This window comes from Drosophila biarmipes, unplaced genomic scaffold (assembly GCF_025231255.1).
Source record: "Drosophila biarmipes strain raj3 unplaced genomic scaffold, RU_DBia_V1.1 ptg000004l, whole genome shotgun sequence".
In the NCBI taxonomy this organism is placed as follows: domain Eukaryota; kingdom Metazoa; phylum Arthropoda; class Insecta; order Diptera; family Drosophilidae; genus Drosophila; species Drosophila biarmipes.
This window is the reverse complement of record NW_026114526.1, coordinates 78,635-97,890: the sequence shown is the minus strand read 5'-3', so window position 1 is coordinate 97,890 and position 19,256 is coordinate 78,635. Positions and strand designations below refer to the sequence as shown.

Sequence of the window (19,256 nt, the reverse complement as noted above, 5' to 3'; positions counted from 1 at the left end):
ATATTTAAATTGTATTTATTAAGATTTGTAATTATTTGTTTTCATACCATCTGAGTCTACCCAAAGCATATAAGTTCAACTATCAAATTTTACAATTGTGACTAGCGCCTTAATTTATAAGTATGCTACATGGTTGTAGCGCTGGGATAAAGCAACAAAAACAAAATTACTGCATCATTGCATTGGCATTTACTTTTAAGAAAGTATCTAAAAAATAAAAGTTGCTGGTCACAATGTTGTCTGGAATCTCGTACTATACAACTCTGGACATGACTTTTAGGGCTCAACGTAGTGCCATTGGCTTGCCTAACGCAGCAATGGTATTTCAAGAGGACTTTATGGATTTGTTACGACAGCTAAAGCACCAACGCAACATAGTAAATTATGAAGACAAAATCATTATATCATCAAACAACAATAGTCGGAAAAGGACTTGTCATCCTAAGAGACGAAGGACTCAGGCCCCTATTTTATTACAGCAGATTTTGCTCGGAAGCTGAGACCTTTGTCTTTGGAAATATTCGGCATTTATATCATTTATCATTGAATCCACTGCTTTACAACCTCCAATTGCATCTGGTGGCTAGGATTATAAGAGTTCCTCTTTAAATGCAAACATCGGCCTGGAGAGCAAATACCTCATGTAGACGGAATGAGTCGGACTCCAGTACATCTACCGGGGGACAAAACAATAACCGTAGCAGACAACATATTGATAGTTCTCATCGACGAATACTGGATTTACTCATAAAAATAAAAGACATCTTTGAGGTTTTTGAAAACTGGGACTCCAGTAACCAGTGGAGTTGAATTTAAACTCTATAAACGGCGATTGTACCGAAAACATGATGATGGAAAAATGTTAGTGGTACCTCAAGCAATCAGATGGCGCCAACCACGATAAAGCGGGACATTTTGGAACCAAAATGGGCGGCTATATCAAGTCCTACATTGCTTCTTGGTGCACTATACTTGCAAGAAGTGTTACACATACCGTTCCGAACAGTTAACATTGATCACATTGGGCAGTTCATATGAAGTAAAACCAACAGCAGCAATCAAAGCCCTGAAACGAATTTGTTGTGTTTTTGGGCAGCCTGTACGCCTAATTTCAGATAGAGCCAACTCGTTTACATCAATGCAGTTCGCCCATCTTATAAATGAAAATGGAAGATATGCTACGATGTCAGGTATACTTCCCCAAAGAAATTCGGTGTAGACGATCTGGTTATAATCGAATTTTTTCCAGCTGCGATAGGAATTACACATAAATTGGATCCAGTTTTTTAAAAAACCTTATTTGTTATCCAAGGTTCTTTCTAACGATCGATACTTGATAGAGGACTTTACAGATCATTCAGTTTCTCAACGACGATACAACAAATTAGTATCCATCGATCACAAAAAGCCTTGGTATGCTTTAATCCCAGACTTCGATACCAATAATGAAAGCTATGACTTCTCAACAGGAGACTAACTATCGCCAGGAAAGGCCGATATATCAAAAATAGGGCAGTATGGTTGGCAATGTCAAAGGAGTAAGACGTTTGCCGCATGCTCATAAGCCAACAAGATTTCTTTATACTTGGTGTTCTCATATATTTGATTAAATTCCTTGTCAATAAATACTTTATAACGATCCTGAACAAGCGCAGAGGTATTTTCGACAGGATGTTTTGAAAACACTCATTCAAAAGTGTGTTGAAGAAACAGGATCAGCGTAATGTTGACTCCATGGCTTAGCGAAGTATTAAGGAAAGAACAGATCGAAAAGTTTAAAGTCGAGGAAGGGAATATTGGCTGCTGCGCCTCAGTCTTTTTTTTAAGTTTTTCAAGAAGTTTAATAAGAATAACTAATATTTGTTTACAAAGACAAAGGCGGTTGCACAGTTGCATCAGCGCGCTAGTAAAAATTAATTAATTAATCCAGGGAAAGCTAGATCGACAAGTTCATATGAGTTAACCATGTCAGGACGACTAATTTCCCTTCAGTCCCGAAAAATAAATTTCACTTGTGAATCACCTTTTAAATAACGTGTGACGAGTCAGCTTGAACGAGTAAAGTACAAGTGACACTCCATAAAGAAAATTGTATGGAAGCTGTATAGTCAGATTTTTGACAAGTGAATGTTAAAATGCAAATTGTTCGAAGTTACTCGAGATTTCATTTGGTTTTTATACTCATTTGTCGTATGGGCTGGCACATGCAGGTGACACGACCTATGAGAAATCACTTGTGAAATTCCAAATTTTTACAATGAGTTTTAACCTGTGATCCTTAGCAGTCAACTTCGGATTTGCGGATTGTTACGAGTTCGCAAATCACCAAGAGTTATATAATAGGTGCAAGCGGCCAAATTTGCGTTGCGCAATACGCTCATCGGCATCGCATACTGAATGCATTGGACGTCATTTGAGCACGCAATTAAGCGCCCGTGCAACTTAATTTCACCGCGGATCGGCTACGTCCCTAAGCTTCATCTCGTCACAGGAGGGCATCAGCGGGCTTCGACCTAACCTCGTTGCGGGAACACCGAGAAGTACAACCCCTATCGTCATCTCACCGCGGGAGCGCGTACAGTGATACGGGTTCTATATCGATGGTAAAGTGGCTTACGTAAATATATGCAAACTTTATTTTCATCACAATAACCGTAGCAGACGTAAACTCTATAAACGGCGATTGTACCGAAAACCTGATCATGGAAAAATGTTAGTGGTACCTCAAGCAATCAGATGGCGCCTAACCAAGTGCAACCACGATAAAGCGGGAACCAAAAAAGGCGACTATGTCAAGTCCTACATTGCTTCTTGGTGAACTATACTTGCAAGAAGTGTTACACATACCGTTCCGAACAGTTATCATTCATCACATTGGGCAGTTCATATAAAGTAAAACCAACAGCTGCAATAAAAGCCCTGAAACGAATTTGCTGTGTTTAGAGCCAACTCTTTTACATCAATGCAGTTCGCCCATCTTATAAATGAAAATGGAAGATATGCTACGATGGCAGGTATACTTCCCCAAAGAAATTCGGTGTAGACGATCTGGTTATAATCGAATTTTTTCCAGCTGCGATAGGAATTACACATAAATTGGATCCAGTTTTTAAAAGGACCTTTTTTGTTATCCAAGGTCCTTCTAACGATCGATACTTAATAGAGGACCTTACAGATCATTCAGTTTCTCAACGACGATACAACGTAGTATCCATCGATCACAAAAAGCCTTGGTGTGCTTTAATCCCAGACTTCGATACCAATAATGAAAGCTATGACTTCTCAACAGAAGACAAACTATCGCCAGGAAAGGTCGATATGTCAAAAATAGAGCAGTATGGTTGGCAATGTCAAAGGAGTACGACGTTTGCCGCATGCTCATAAGCCAACAAGATTTCTTTATACTTTGTGTTCTCATATATTAGATTAAATTCCTTGTCAATAAATACTTTATAACCATCCTGAACAAGCGCAGAGGTATTTTCGACAGGATATTTTGAAAACACTCACTCAAAAGTGTGTTGAAGAAACAGGATCAGCGTAATGTTAGCGAAGTATTAAGGAAAGAACAGATCGAAAAGTTTAAAGTCGAGGAAGGGAGTATTGGCTGCTGCGCCTCAGTCTTTTTTTTAAGTTTTTCAAGAAGTTTAATAAGAATAACTAATATTTGTTTACAAAGACAAAGGCGGTTGCACAGTTGCATCAGCGCGCTAGTAAAAATTAATTAATTAATCCAGGGAAAGCTAGATCGACAAGTTCATATGAGTTAACCATGTCAGGACGACTAATTTCCCTTCAGTCCCGAAAAATAAATTTCACTTGTGAATCACCTTTTAAATAACGTGTGACGAGTCAGCTTGAACGAGTAAAGTACAAGTGACACTCCATAAAGAAAATTGTATGGAAGCTGTATAGTCAGATTTTTGACAAGTGAAAGTTAAAATGCAAATTGTTTGAAGTTCCTCGAGATTTCATTTGGTTTTTATACTCATTTGTCGTATGGGCTGGCACATGCAGGTGACACGACCCATGAGAAATCACTTGTGAAATTCCAAATTTTTACAATGATTTTTATCTTATGGTTCTTAGCAGTCAACTTCGGATTTGCGGATTTTTACGTGTTCGCAAATCACCAAGAGTTATATAATAGGTGCAAGCGGCCAAATTTGCGTTGGGCAATACGCTCATCGGCATCGCATACTGAATGCTTTCACCGTGCATCGGCTACGTCCCTAAGCTCCATCTCGTCACAGGAGGGCATCAGCGGGCTTCGACCTAACCTCGTTGCGGAAACACCGAGAAGTACAACCCCAAACGTTATCTCATCGCGGGAGCGCGTACAGTGATACGGATTCTATATCGATAGTAAAGTGGCTTAGGTAAATATATGCAAACTTTATTTCCATCACTTGCACAAACACATAGCATAATTCACTTGACTTTCAGTCATCAACCGCATAAAGGTCTTGCTTAAGCCGCCGTGCATCGTTCCTCGCGCGCTCCTTGGATGTGTTGTCGTTTTGGCCTTCCTTGTTTCAATCGCGCATAGTGCAGTCATATTACCATTCATTACTTTTATATATAATACTGCCTTGACACTATCGATATTTCCCGACTCTTGGTCTTGGTCCTGGTCCAAAAGGCTTTGAACGACTAATGGCTGGTCAGATGACAAATTATTTAACAAGTAACAATATTCTAACCGATAGGCAGGGTAAAAATGGATACTGACAACATAATATTTGTGACTTTTTTAGATAATAGAAAAGCATTAGACACGGTAAATCAAAAAATTCTTTGTATTATGTTAAAACGTCTATGTAATTTTTCGCGTGCATCACTGCAACTAATTTATTTTTATTTGTGCAATCGTGGGCAGTCGGTTTTCATAAATAATGAGTCCTAGGTTCATTAATGTTCTCAGTGTATGTAAGTGATTTACCAAGTATTACGTCAAACTGTGAAGTACACATGTAAGCAGTTGATCTATATATAGTCTATGCCAAACTGAATAGCAAATTGTTAGGCAGTGGGCGAAAAGAGGTATTTAGTGACATCAGCTCCGTAGGTTAGCGCAAGCTGCAGGTAGCGTGCAATATTGGGGCAAAATATATTTAGAATAGACAAAGAGCTGACCATGTAAGTGACGTTACAATTAAAATCCTTAACTTGCCCTATTACTAGTCTATAAAATTATAAGCAGACAAGAGTCGTCGTATCTGTATGAAAAACGTATATTTATTTCGTCTAGAAGAACCAGAACCTAAGCACACGGAGGCAGTTTCTTGTATATACTGTTCACACTTGGAACCAATTGCCATACACTATCAAGGCAATCAGTAACGTAGCTCAATTTAAAAACGTACTGCAAGACTATTTGAGAGCACCATCTGACTATTAAACTACACAATTTAGCATATTAGAATTAAAATTTAGACAGAAAGCAAAAACTTATGAAAATGGAAAATTAAAAATTTTAATTTTAAGTTACAAGTGAAAACTAGCAAATTAAAAATTAAAATAAAAATAAGAAAATTAATAATTAAAAATTTAAAATTTAAACATAAAAAAAATAAAAATATGAATAATAATGAAACTATTTATATATTTAAATTTTATTTATTAAGATTTGTAATTATTTGTTTTCATACCATCTGAGTCTACCCAAAGCATATAAGTTCAACTATCAAATTTTACAATTGTGACTAGCGCCTTAATTTATAAGTATGCTACATGCTTGTAGCGCTGGGATAAAGCAACAAAAGAAAATACCAGCATCATTGCATTGGCATTTACTTTTAAGAAAGTATCTAAAAATGAAAGTTGCTGGTCACTATGTTGTCTGGAATCTCGTACTATACAACTCTGGACATGACTTTTAGAGCTCAACGTAATGCCATTTGGCTTGCCTAACGCACCAATGGTATTTCAAGAGGACATCATGGATTTCTTACGACAGCTAAAGCACCAACGCAACATAGTAAATTATGAAGACATTATACCATCAAACAAAGAAAAAGGAAAAGGACTTGTCATCCTAATGAGACGAAGGACTCAGGCACCTACTTTATTACAACCGGGTTTGCCATGAAGCTGAGACCTTTGTCATTGGAAATATTTCGCATTTATATCATTTATCATTGAATCCTCCGCTTTACAACCTCCAATTGCATCTGGTGGCTACGATTAAGAGTTCCTCTTTAAATGCAAACATCGGCCTGGAGAGCAAATACCTCATGTAGACGGAATGAGTAGGAATCCAGTACATCTACCGGGGGACAAAACAATAACCGTAGCAGACAACATATTGATAGTTCTCATCGACGAATACTGGATTTACTCATAAAAATAAAAGACATCTTTGAGGTTTTTGAAAACTGGGACTCCAGTAACCAGTGGAGTTGAATTTAAACTCTATAAACGGCGATTGTACCGAAAACAAGTGCAACCACGATAAAGCGGGACATTTTGGAACGGAAAAGGGCAGCTATATCAAGTCCTACATTGCTTCTTGGTGAACTATACTTGCAAGAAGTGTTACACATACCGTTCCGAACAGTTATCATTGATCATATTGGGCAGTTCATATGAAGTAAAACAAACAGCTGCAAAAAAAGCCCTGAAACGAATTTGCTGTGCTTTTGGGCAACCTGTACGCCTAATTTCAGATAGAGCCAACTCGTTTACATCAATGCAGTTCGCCCATCTTATAAATGAAAATGGAAGATATGCTACGATGGCAGGTATACTTCCCCAAAGAAATTCGGTGTAGACGATCTGGTTATAATCGAATTTTTTCCAGCTGCGATAGGAATTACACATAAATTGGATCCAGTTTTTAAAAGGACCTTATTTGTTATCCAAGGTCCTTCTAACGATCGATACTTAATAGAGGACCTTACAGATCATTCAGTTTCTCAACGACGATACAACGTAGTATCCATCGATCACAAAAAGCCTTGGTGTGCTTTAATCCCAGACTTCGATACCAATAATGAAAGCTATGACTTCTCAACAGAAGACAAACTATCGCCAGGAAAGGTCGATATGTCAAAAATAGAGCAGTATGGTTGGCAATGTCAAAGGAGTAAGACGTTTGCCGCATGCTCATAAGCCAACAAGATTTCTTTATACTTTGTGTTCTCATATATTTGATTGAATTCCTTGTCAATAAATACTTTATAACCATCCTGAACAAGCGCAGAGAACAAGATGTTTTGAAAACACTCATTCAAAAGTGTATTGAAGAAACAGGATCAGCGTAATGTTGACTCCATGGTTTAGCGAAGAATTAAGGAAAGAACAGATCGAAAAGTTTAAAGTCGAGGAAGGGAGTATTGGCTGCTGCGCCAATTTTTTTTTTTAAGTTTTTCAAGAAGTTTAATAAGAATAACTAATATTTGTTTACAAAGACAAAGGCGGTTGCACAGTTGCATCAGCGCGCTAGTAAAAATTAATTAATTAATCCAGGGAAAGCTAGATCGACAAGTTCATATGAGTTAACCATGTCAGGACGACTAATTTCCCTTCAGTCCCGAAAAATAAATTTCACTTGTGAATCACCTTTTAAATAACGTGTGACGAGTCAGCTTGAACGAGTAAAGTACAAGTGACACTCCATAAAGAAAATTGTATGGAAGCTGTATAGTCAGATTTTTGACAAGTGAAAGTTAAAATGCAAATTGTTTGAAGTTCCTCGAGATTTCATTTGGTTTTTATACTCATTTGTCGTATGGGCTGGCACATGCAGGTGACACGACCTATGAGAAATCACTTGTGAAATTCCAAATTTTTACAATGAGTTTTAACTTATGGTTCGTAGCAGTCAACTTCGGATTTGCGGATTGTTACGAGTTCGCAAATCACCAACTCGTTTACATCAATGCAGTTCGCCCATCTTATAAATGAAAATGGAAGATATGCTACGATGGCAGGTATACTTCCCCAAAGAAATTCGGTGTAGACGATCTGGTTATAATCGAATTTTTTCCAGCTGCGATAGGAATTACACATAAATTGGATCCAGTTTTTAAAAGGACCTTATTTGTTATCCAAGGTCCTTCTAACGATCGATACTTAATAGAGGACCTTACAGATCATTCAGTTTCTCAACGACGATACAACGTAGTATCCATCGATCACAAAAAGCCTTGGTGTGCTTTAATCCCAGACTTCGATACCAATAATGAAAGCTATGACTTCTCAACAGAAGACTAACTATCGCCAGGGAAGGCCGATATGTCAAAAATAGAGCAGTATGGTTGGCAATGTCAAAGGAGTAAGACGTTTGCCGCATGCTCATAAGCCAACAAGATTTCTTTATACTTTGTGTTCTCATATATTTGATTAAATTCCTTGTCAATAAATACTTTATAACCATCCTGAACAAGCGCAGAGGTATTTTCGACAGGATATTTTGAAAACACTCACTCAAAAGTGTGTTGAAGAAACAGGATCAGCGTAATGTTAGCGAAGTATTAAGGAAAGAACAGATCGAAAAGTTTAAAGTCGAGGAAGGGAGTATTGGATGCTGCGCCTCAGTCTTTTTTTTAAGATTTTCAAGAAGTTTAATAAGAATAACTATTATTTGTTTACAAAGACGAAGGCGGTTGCACAGTTGCATCAGCGCGCTAGTAAAAATTAATTAATTAATCCAGGGAAAGCTAGATCGATAAGTTCATAAGAGTTAACCATGTCAGGACGACTGATTTCCCTTCAGTCCCGAAAAATAAATTTCACTTGTGAATCACCTTTTAAATAACGAATCAGCTTGAACGAGTAAAGTACAAGTGACACTCCATATAGAAAATTGTATGGAAGCTGTATAGTCAGATTTTTGACAAGTGAATGTTAAAATGCAAATTGTTCGAAGTTACTCGAGATTTCATTTGGTTTTTATACTCATTTGTCGTATGGGCTGGCACATGCAGGTGACACGACTTATGAGAAATCACTTGTGAAATACCAAATTTTTACAATAAGTTTTAACCTATGGTTCTTAGCAGTCAACTTCGGATTTGCGGATTGTTACGAATACTGAGTGAATTGGCAGTCATTTGAGCACGCAATTAGGCGCCCGTGCAACTTAATTTCACCGCGCATCGGCTACGTCCCTAAGCTTCATCTCGTCACAGGAGGGCATCAGCGGGCTTCGACCTAACCTCGTTGCGGGAACACCGAGAAGTACAACCCCTATCGTCATCTCACCGCGGGAGCGCGTACAGTGATACGGGTTCTATATCGATGGTAAAGTGGCATATCATAATTCACTTGACTTTCAGTCATCAACCGCATAAAGGCCGCGCTCCTTGGATGTGTTGTAGTTTTGGCCTACCTTGTTTCAATAGCGCATAGTGCAGTCATATTACCATTCATTACTTTTATATATAATACTGCCTTGACATTATCAATATTTCCCTACTCTTGGTCTTGATCCTGGTCCTACCATATTTGCCAAAAGTCTTTGAACGACTAATGGCAGGTGAGATGACAAATTATTTAACAAGTAACAATATTCTAACCGATAGGCAGGGTAAAAATGGATACTGGCAACATAATATTTGTGACTCTTTTAGATTATAGAAAAGCATTAGACACGGTAAATCAAAAAATTCTTTGTTTTATGCTAAAACGTCTATATAATTTTTCGCGTGCAGCTAATTTATTTTTATTTGTGCAATCGTGGGCAGTCGGTTTTCATAAATAATGGGTCCTAGGTTCATTAATGTTCTCAGTGTATGTAAGTGATTTACCAAGTATTATGTCAAACTGTGAAGTACACATGTAAGCAGTTGATCTATATATAGTGTATGCCAAACTGAATAGCAAATTGTTGGGCAGTGGGCGAAAAGAGGTATTTAGTGACATCAGCTCCGTAGGTCAGCGCAAGCTGCAGGTAGCGTGCAATATTGGGGCAAAATATATTTAGAATAGACAAAGAGCTGACCATATAAGTGACGTTACAATTAAAATCCTTAACTTGCCACTAAAATCCTAGACACACATTACGGCCCTATTACTATTCTATAAAATTATAAGCAGACAAGAGTTGTGGTATCTGTATGAAAAACTTATTTTTATTTCGTCTAGAAGAACCAGAACCTAAGCACACGGAGGCAGTTTCTTGTATATACTGTTCACACTTGGAACCGATTGCCATACACTATCAAGGCAATCAGTAACGTAGCTCAATTTAAAAACGTACTGCAAGACTATTTGAGAGCACCATCTGACTATTAAACTACACAATTTAGCATATTGGAATTTAAATTTAGACAGAAAGCGAGAACTTATAAAAATGGAAAATTAAAAATTAAAATTTAAAATTACAAGTAAAAGCTAACAAATTAAAAATTAAAATTAAAATAAGAAAATTAGTAATTAAAAACTAAAAATATAAAATTTGAACATAAAAAAAATAAAAATATGAATAATAATAATAATGAAACTATATATTTAAATTGTATTTATTAAGATTTGTAATTATTTGTTTTCATACCATCTGAGTCTACCCAAAGCATATAAGTTCAACTATCAAATTTTACAATTGTGACTAGCGCCTTAATTTATAAGTATGCTACAGGCTTGTAGCGCTGGGATAAAGCAACAAAAGAAAATACCTGCATCATTGCATTGGCATTTACTTTTAAGAAAGTATCTAAAAAATGAAAGTTGCTGGTCACAATGTTGTCTGGAATCTCGTACAATACAACTCTGGACATGACTTTTAGAGCTCAACGTAGTGCCATTGGCTTGCCTAACGCACCAATGGTATTTCAAGAGGACTTTATGGATTTGTTACGACAGCTAAAGCACCAACGCAACATAGTAAATTATGAAGACAAAATCATTATACCATCAAACAACAATAGTCGGAAAAGGAGTTGTCACCCTAATGAGACGAAGGACTCAGGCACCTATTTTATTACAGCAGGTTTTGCTCGGAAGCTGAGACCTTTGTCTTTGGAAATATTCCGCATTTATATCATTTATCATTAAATCCTCTGCTTTACAACCTCCAATTGCATCTGGTGGCTACGATTAAAAGAGTTCCTCTTTCATCGGCCTGGAGAGCAAATACCTCATGTAGACGGAATGAGTAGGAATCCAGTACATCTACCGGGTGATAAAACAATAACCGTAGCAGACAACATATTGATAGTTCTCATCGACGAATACTGGATTTACATATTTGAGGTTTTTGAAAACTGGGACTCCAGTAACCAGTGGAGTTGAATTTAAACTCTATAAACGGCGATTGTACCGAAAACCTGATCATGGAAAAATGTTAGTGGTACCTCAAGCAATCAGATGGCGCCTAACCAAGTGCAACCACGATAAAGCGGGAACCGAAAAGGGCGACTATATCAAGTCCTACATTGCTTCTTGGTGAACTATACTTGCAAGAAGTGTTACACATACCGTTCCGAACAGTTATAATTGATCATATTGGGCAGTTCATATGAAGTAAAACCAACAGCAGCAATAAAAGCCCTGAAACGAATTTGCTGTGCTTTTGGGCAACCTGTACGCCTAATTTCAGATAGAGCCAACTCGTTTACATCAATGCAGTTCGCCCATCTTATAAATGAAAATGGAAGATATGCTACGATGGCAGGTATACTTCCCCAAAGAAATTCGGTGTAGACGATCTGGTTATAATCGAATTTTTTCCAGCTGCGATAGGAATTACACATAAATTGGATCCAGTTTTTAAAAGGACCATATTTGTTATCCAAGGTCCTTCTAACGATCGATACTTAATAGAGGACCTTACAGATCATTCAGTTTCTCAACGACGATACAACGTAGTATCCATCGATCACAAAAAGCCTTGGTGTGCTTTAATCCCAGACTTCGATACCAATAATGAAAGCTATGACTTCTCAACAGAAGACAAACTATCGCCAGGAAAGGTCGATATGTCAAAAATAGAGCAGTATGGTTGGCAATGTCAAAGGAGTAAGACGTTTGCCGCATGCTCATAAGCCAACAAGATTTCTTTATACTTTGTGTTCTCATATATTTGATTAAATTCCTTGTCAATAAATACTTTATAACCATCCTGAACAAGCGCAGAGGTATTTTCGACAGGATATTTTGAAAACACTCACTCAAAAGTGTGTTGAAGAAACAGGATCAGCGTAATGTTAGTGAAGTATTAAGGAAAGAACAGATCGAAAAGTTTAAAGTCGAGGAAGGGAGTATTGGCTGCTGCGCCTCAGTCTTTTTTTTAAGTTTTTGAAGAAGTTTAATAAGAATAACTATTATTTGTTTACAAAGGCAAAGGCGGTTGCACAGTTGCATCAGCGCGCTAGTAAAAATTAATTAATTAATCCAGGGAAAGCTAGATCGACAAGTTCATAAGAGTTAACCATGTCAGGACGACTGATTTCCCTTCAGTCCCGAAAAATAAATTTCACTTGTGAATCACCTTTTAAATAACGAGTCAGCTTGAACGAGTAAAGTACAAGTGACACTCCATATAGAAAATTGTATGGAAGCTGTTAAGTCAGCTTTTTGACAAGTGAAAGTTAAAATGCAAATTGTTCGAAGTCACTCGAGATTTCATTTGGTTTTTATACTCATTTGTCGTATGGGCTGGCACATGCAGGTGACACGACCTATGAGAAATCACTTGTGAAATTCCAAATTTTTACAATGAGTTTTAACATATGGTTCTTGGCAGTCAACTTCGGATTTGCGGATTGTTACGAGTTCGCAAATCACCAAGAGTTATATAATAGGTGCAAGCGGCCAAATTTGCGTTGCGGAATACGCTCATCGGCAGCGCAAACTGGGTGCAATGGCAGTCATTTGAGCACGCAATTAAGCGCCCATGCAACTTAATTTCACCGCGCATCGGCTACGTCCCTAAGCTCCAGTTCGTCACAGGAGGGCATCAGCGGGCTGCGACCTAACCTCGTTGCGGGAACACCAAGAAGTACAACCCAAACCGTCGATCGGATTCTATAACGATGGTAAAGTAGCTTACGTAAATATATGCAAACTTTATATTCATTACTTGCACAAACACATAGTATAATTCACTTGGCTTTCAGTCATCAACCGCATAAAGGTTTTGCTTAAGCCGCCGTGCATCGTTCCTCGCGCGCTCCTTGGATGTGTTGTCGTTTTGGCCTTCCTTGTTTCAATCGCGCATAGTACAGACATATTACCATTCATTACTTTTATATATAATACTGCCTTGACACTATCGATATTTCCCGACTCTTGGTCTTGGTCCTGGTCCAAAAGTCTTTGAACGACTAATGGCTGGTCAGATGACAAATTATTTAACAAGTAACAATATTCTAACCGATAGGCAGGGTAAAAATGGATACTGACAACATAATATTTGTGACTTTTTTAGATAATAGAAAAGCATTAGACACGGTAAATCAAAAAATTCTTTGTATTATGTTAAAACGTCTATGTAATTTTTCGCGTGCATCACTGCAACTAATTTATTTTTATTTGTGCAATCGTGGGCAGTCGGTTTTCATAAATAATGAGTCCTAGGTTCATTAATGTTCTCAGTGTATGTAAGTGATTTACCAAGTATTACGTCAAACTGTGAAGTACACATGTAAGCAGTTGATCTATATATAGTCTATGCCAAACTGAATAGCAAATTGTTAGGCAGTGGGCGAAAAGAGGTATTTAGTGACATCAGCTCCGTAGGTTAGCGCAAGCTGCAGGTAGCGTGCAATATTGGGGCAAAATATATTTAGAATAGACAAAGAGCTGACCATATAAGTGACGTTACAATTAAAATCCTTAACTTGCCACTAAAATCCTGGACACACATTACGGCCCTATAAATCTAGTCTATAAAATTATAAGCAGACAAGAGTTGTGGTATCTGTATGAAAAACTTATGTTTATTTCGTCTAGAAGAACCAGAACCTAAGCACACGGAGGCAGTTTCTTGTATATACTGTTCACACTTGGAACCAATTGCCATACACTATCAAGGCAATCAGTAACGTAGCTCAATTTAAAAACGTACTGCAAGACTATTTGAGAGCACCATCTGACTATTAAACTACACAATTTAGCATATTGGAATTTAAATTTAGACAGAAAGCGAGAACTTATAAAAATGGAAAATTAAAAATTAAAATTTAAAATTACAAGTAAAAGCTAACAAATTAAAAATTAAAATTAAAATAAGAAAATTAGTAATTAAAAACTAAAAATATAAAATTTGAACATAAAAAAAATAAAAATATGAATAATAATAATAATGAAACTATATATTTAAATTGTATTTATTAAGATTTGTAATTATTTGTTTTCATACCATCTGAGTCTACCCAAAGCATATAAGTTCAACTATCAAATTTTACAATTGTGACTAGCGCCTTAATTTATAAGTATGCTACAGGCTTGTAGCGCTGGGATAAAGCAACAAAAGAAAATACCTGCATCATTGCATTGGCATTTACTTTTAAGAAAGTATCTAAAAAATGAAAGTTGCTGGTCACAATGTTGTCTGGAATCTCGTACAATACAACTCTGGACATGACTTTTAGAGCTCAACGTAGTGCCACTGGCTTGCCTAACGCACCAATGGTATTTCAAGAGGACTTTATGGATTTGTTACGACAGCTAAAGCACCAACGCAACATAGTAAATTATGAAGACAAAATCATTATACCATCAAACAACAATAGTCGGAAAAGGAGTTGTCACCCTAATGAGACGAAGGACTCAGGCACCTATTTTATTACAGCAGGTTTTGCTCGGAAGCTGAGACCTTTGTCTTTGGAAATATTCCGCATTTATATCATTTATCATTAAATCCTCTGCTTTACAACCTCCAATTGCATCTGGTGGCTACGATTAAAAGAGTTCCTCTTTCATCGGCCTGGAGAGCAAATACCTCATGTAGACGGAATGAGTAGGAATCCAGTACATCTACCGGGTGATAAAACAATAACCGTAGCAGACAACATATTGATAGTTCTCATCGACGAGTACTGGATTTACATATTTGAGGTTTTTGAAAACTGGGACTCCAGTAACCAGTGGAGTTGAATTTAAACTCTATAAACGGCGATTGTACCGAAAACCTGATCATGGAAAAATGTTAGTGGTACCTCAAGCAATCAGATGGCGCCTAACCAAGTGCAACCACGATAAAGCGGGAACCGAAAAGGGCGACTATATCAAGTCCTACATTGCTTCTTGGTGAACTATACTTGCAAGAAGTGTTACACATACCGTTCCGAACAGTTATAATTGATCATATTGGGCAGTTCATATGAAGTAAAACCAACAGCAGCAATAAAAGCCCTGAAACGAATTTGCTGTGCTTTTGGGCAACCTGTACGCCTAATTTCAGATAGAGCCAACTCGTTTACATCAATGCAGTTCGCCCATCTTATAAATGAAAATGGAAGATATGCTACGATGGCAAGTATACTTCCCCAAAGAAATTCGGTGTAGACGATCTGGTTATAATCGAATTTTTTCCAGCTGCGATAGGAATTACACATAAATTGGATCCAGTTTTTAAAAGGACCTTATTTGTTATCCAAGGTCCTTCTAACGATCGATACTTAATAGAGGACCTTTCAGATCATTCAGTTTCTCAACGACGATACAACGTAGTATCCATCGATCACAAAAACCCTTGGTGTGCTTTAATCCCAGACTTCGATACCAATAATGAAAGCTATGACTTCTCAACAGAAGACAAACTATCGCCAGGAAAGGTCGATATGTCAAAAATAGAGCAGTATGGTTGGCAATGTCAAAGGAGTACGACGTTTGCCGCATGCTCATAAGCCAACAAGATTTCTTTATACTTTGTGTTCTCATATATTTGATTAAATTCCTTGTCAATAAATACTTTATAACCATCCTGAACAAGCGCAGAGGTATTTTCGACAGGATATTTTGAAAACACTCACTCAAAAGTGTGTTGAAGAAACAGGATCAGCGTAATGTTAGCGAAGTATTAAGGAAAGAACAGATCGAAAAGTTTAAAGTCGAGGAAGGGAGTATTGGCTGCTGCGCCTCAGTCTTTTTTTTAAGTTTTTCAAGAAGTTTAATAAGAATAACTAATATTTGTTTACAAAGACAAAGGCGGTTGCACAGTTGCATCAGCGCGCTAGTAAAAATTAATTAATTAATCCAGGGAAAGCTAGATCGACAAGTTCATATGAGTTAACCATGTCAGGACGACTAATTTCCCTTCAGTCCCGAAAAATAAATTTCACTTGTGAATCACCTTTTAAATAACGTGTGACGAGTCAGCTTGAACGAGTAAAGTACAAGTGACACTCCATAAAGAAAATTGTATGGAAGCTGTATAGTCAGATTTTTGACAAGTGAAAGTTAAAATGCAAATTGTTTGAAGTTCCTCGAGATTTCATTTGGTTTTTATACTCATTTGTCGTATGGGCTGGCACATGCAGGTGACACGACCTATGAGAAATCACTTGTGAAATTCCAAATTTTTACAATGAGTTTTAACCTGTGATCCTTAGCAGTCAACTTCGGATTTGCGGATTGTTACGAGTTCGCAAATCACCAAGAGTTATATAATAGGTGCAAGCGGCCAAATTTGCGTTGCGCAATACGCTCATCGGCATCGCATACTGAATGCATTGGACGTCATTTGAGCACGCAATTAAGCGCCCGTGCAACTTAATTTCACCGCGGATCGGCTACGTCCCTAAGCTTCATCTCGTCACAGGAGGGCATCAGCGGGCTTCGACCTAACCTCGTTGCGGGAACACCGAGAAGTACAACCCCTATCGTCATCTCACCGCGGGAGCGCGTACAGTGATACGGGTTCTATATCGATGGTAAAGTGGCTTACGTAAATATATGCAAACTTTATTTTCATCACAATAACCGTAGCAGACGTAAACTCTATAAACGGCGATTGTACCGAAAACCTGATCATGGAAAAATGTTAGTGGTACCTCAAGCAATCAGATGGCGCCTAACCAAGTGCAACCACGATAAAGCGGGAACCAAAAAAGGCGACTATGTCAAGTCCTACATTGCTTCTTGGTGAACTATACTTGCAAGAAGTGTTACACATACCGTTCCGAACAGTTATCATTCATCACATTGGGCAGTTCATATAAAGTAAAACCAACAGCTGCAATAAAAGCCCTGAAACGAATTTGCTGTGTTTAGAGCCAACTCTTTTACATCAATGCAGTTCGCCCATCTTATAAATGAAAATGGAAGATATGCTACGATGGCAGGTATACTTCCCCAAAGAAATTCGGTGTAGACGATCTGGTTATAATCGAATTTTTTCCAGCTGCGATAGGAATTACACATAAATTGGATCCAGTTTTTAAAAGGACCTTTTTTGTTATCCAAGGTCCTTCTAACGATCGATACTTAATAGAGGACCTTACAGATCATTCAGTTTCTCAACGACGATACAACGTAGTATCCATCGATCACAAAAAGCCTTGGTGTGCTTTAATCCCAGACTTCGATACCAATAATGAAAGCTATGACTTCTCAACAGAAGACAAACTATCGCCAGGAAAGGTCGATATGTCAAAAATAGAGCAGTATGGTTGGCAATGTCAAAGGAGTACGACGTTTGCCGCATGCTCATAAGCCAACAAGATTTCTTTATACTTTGTGTTCTCATATATTAGATTAAATTCCTTGTCAATAAATACTTTATAACCATCCTGAACAAGCGCAGAGGTATTTTCGACAGGATATTTTGAAAACACTCACTCAAAAGTGTGTTGAAGAAACAGGATCAGCGTAATGTTAGCGAAGTATTAAGGAAAGAACAGATCGAAAAGTTTAAAGTCGAGGAAGGGAGTATTGGCTGCTGCGCCTCAGTCTTTTTTTTAAGTTTTTCAAGAAGTTTAATAAGAATAACTAATATTTGTTTACAAAGACAAAGGCGGTTGCACAGTTGCATCAGCGCGCTAGTAAAAATTAATTAATTAATCCAGGGAAAGCTAGATCGACAAGTTCATATGAGTTAACCATGTCAGGACGACTAATTTCCCTTCAGTCCCGAAAAATAAATTTCACTTGTGAATCACCTTTTAAATAACGTGTGACGAGTCAGCTTGAACGAGTAAAGTACAAGTGACACTCCATAAAGAAAATTGTATGGAAGCTGTATAGTCAGATTTTTGACAAGTGAAAGTTAAAATGCAAATTGTTTGAAGTTCCTCGAGATTTCATTTGGTTTTTATACTCATTTGTCGTATGGGCTGGCACATGCAGGTGACACGACCTATGAGAAATCACTTGTGAAATTCCAAATTTTTACAATGAGTTTTAACTTATGGTTCGTAGCAGTCAACTTCGGATTTGCGGATTGTTACGAGTTCGCAAATCACCAACTCGTTTACATCAATGCAGTTCGCCCATCTTATAAATGAAAATGGAAGATATGCTACGATGGCAGGTATACTTCCCCAAAGAAATTCGGTGTAGACGATCTGGTTATAATCGAATTTTTTCCAGCTGCGATAGGAATTACACATAAATTGGATCCAGTTTTTAAAAGGACCTTATTTGTTATCCAAGGTCCTTCTAACGATCGATACTTAATAGAGGACCTTACAGATCATTCAGTTTCTCAACGACGATACAACGTAGTATCCATCGATCACAAAAAGCCTTGGTGTGCTTAAATCCCAGACTTCGATACCAATAATGAAAGCTATGACTTCTCAACAGAAGACAAACTATCACCAGGAAAGGTCGATATGTCAAAAATAGAGCAGTATGGTTGGCAATGTCAAAGGAGTACGACGTTTGCCGCATGCTCATAAGCCAACAAGATTTCTTTATACTTTGTGTTCTCATATATTTGATTAAATTCCTTGTCAATAAATACTTTATAACCATCCTGAACAAGCGCAGAGGTATTTTCGACAGGATATTTTGAAAACACTCACTCAAAAGTGTGTTGAAGAAACAGGATCAGCGTAATGTTAGCGAAGTATTAAGGAAAGAACAGATCGAAAAGTTTAAAGTCGAGGAAGGGAGTATTGGCTGCTGCGCCTCAGTCTTTTTTTTAAGTTTTTCAAGAAGTTTAATAAGAATAACTAATATTTGTTTACAAAGACAAAGGCGGTTGCATAGTTGCATCAGCGCGCTAGTAAAAATTAATTAATTAATCCAGGGAAAGCTAGCTCGACAAGTTCATATGAGTTAACCATGTCAGGACGACTAATTTCCCTTCAGTCTCGAAAAATAAATTTCACTTGTGAATCACCTTTTAAATAACGTGTGACGAG

General features: G+C 37.5%; 1 protein-coding gene and 1 long non-coding RNA gene across 5 annotated transcripts in view; one reads left to right on the top strand and one right to left on the bottom strand.

Moving 5' to 3' along the window:
- Positions 1–602: 602 nt before the first annotated feature.
- Positions 603–19,256, bottom strand: part of LOC127011645 (uncharacterized) — a 32,905-nt gene continuing 14,251 nt past the window's right edge. The window contains exon 3 of the long non-coding RNA XR_007764818.1: positions 603–872. This is a non-coding gene — a long non-coding RNA (uncharacterized LOC127011645). The remainder of the gene's footprint in view (positions 873–19,256) is intronic.
- LOC127011642 (uncharacterized) lies at positions 2,353–19,044 on the top strand. Of its 4 annotated transcripts, none has more exons than XR_007764805.1 (3): positions 2,353–2,603; positions 2,659–3,014; positions 18,478–19,044. XR_007764805.1 is itself a non-coding variant. In XM_050889568.1 (3 exons), the coding sequence occupies exons 1-3, from the start codon at positions 2,963–2,965 to the stop codon at positions 18,786–18,788; spliced, it is 363 nt and encodes a 120-aa protein (XP_050745525.1). In that variant the 5' UTR covers positions 2,632–2,962; the 3' UTR covers positions 18,789–19,044. The 4 variants fall into 4 exon arrangements, 1 of the variants encoding a protein (XP_050745525.1); XR_007764806.1 differs by lacking the exon at positions 18,478–19,044 and adding an exon at positions 3,074–3,667; XM_050889568.1 differs by lacking the exon at positions 2,353–2,603 and adding an exon at positions 6,803–7,041 and having other exon boundaries at positions 2,632–3,014; positions 18,717–19,044.

Excerpts from the sequence above, each read along its gene's own strand:
- LOC127011642 (XM_050889568.1), top strand. The coding sequence starts at position 2,963 with ATGCAGTTCGCCCATCTTATAAATGAAAATGGAAGATATGCTACGATG. Across the intron at positions 3,015-6,802 it reads AAGATATGCTACGATGGCAG|CTGCGATAGGAATTACACAT; the intron begins GTATACTTCCCC and ends AATTTTTTCCAG. Across the intron at positions 7,042-18,716 it reads ACAAACTATCGCCAGGAAAG|GTCGATATGTCAAAAATAGA; the intron begins GTCGATATGTCA and ends TCACCAGGAAAG.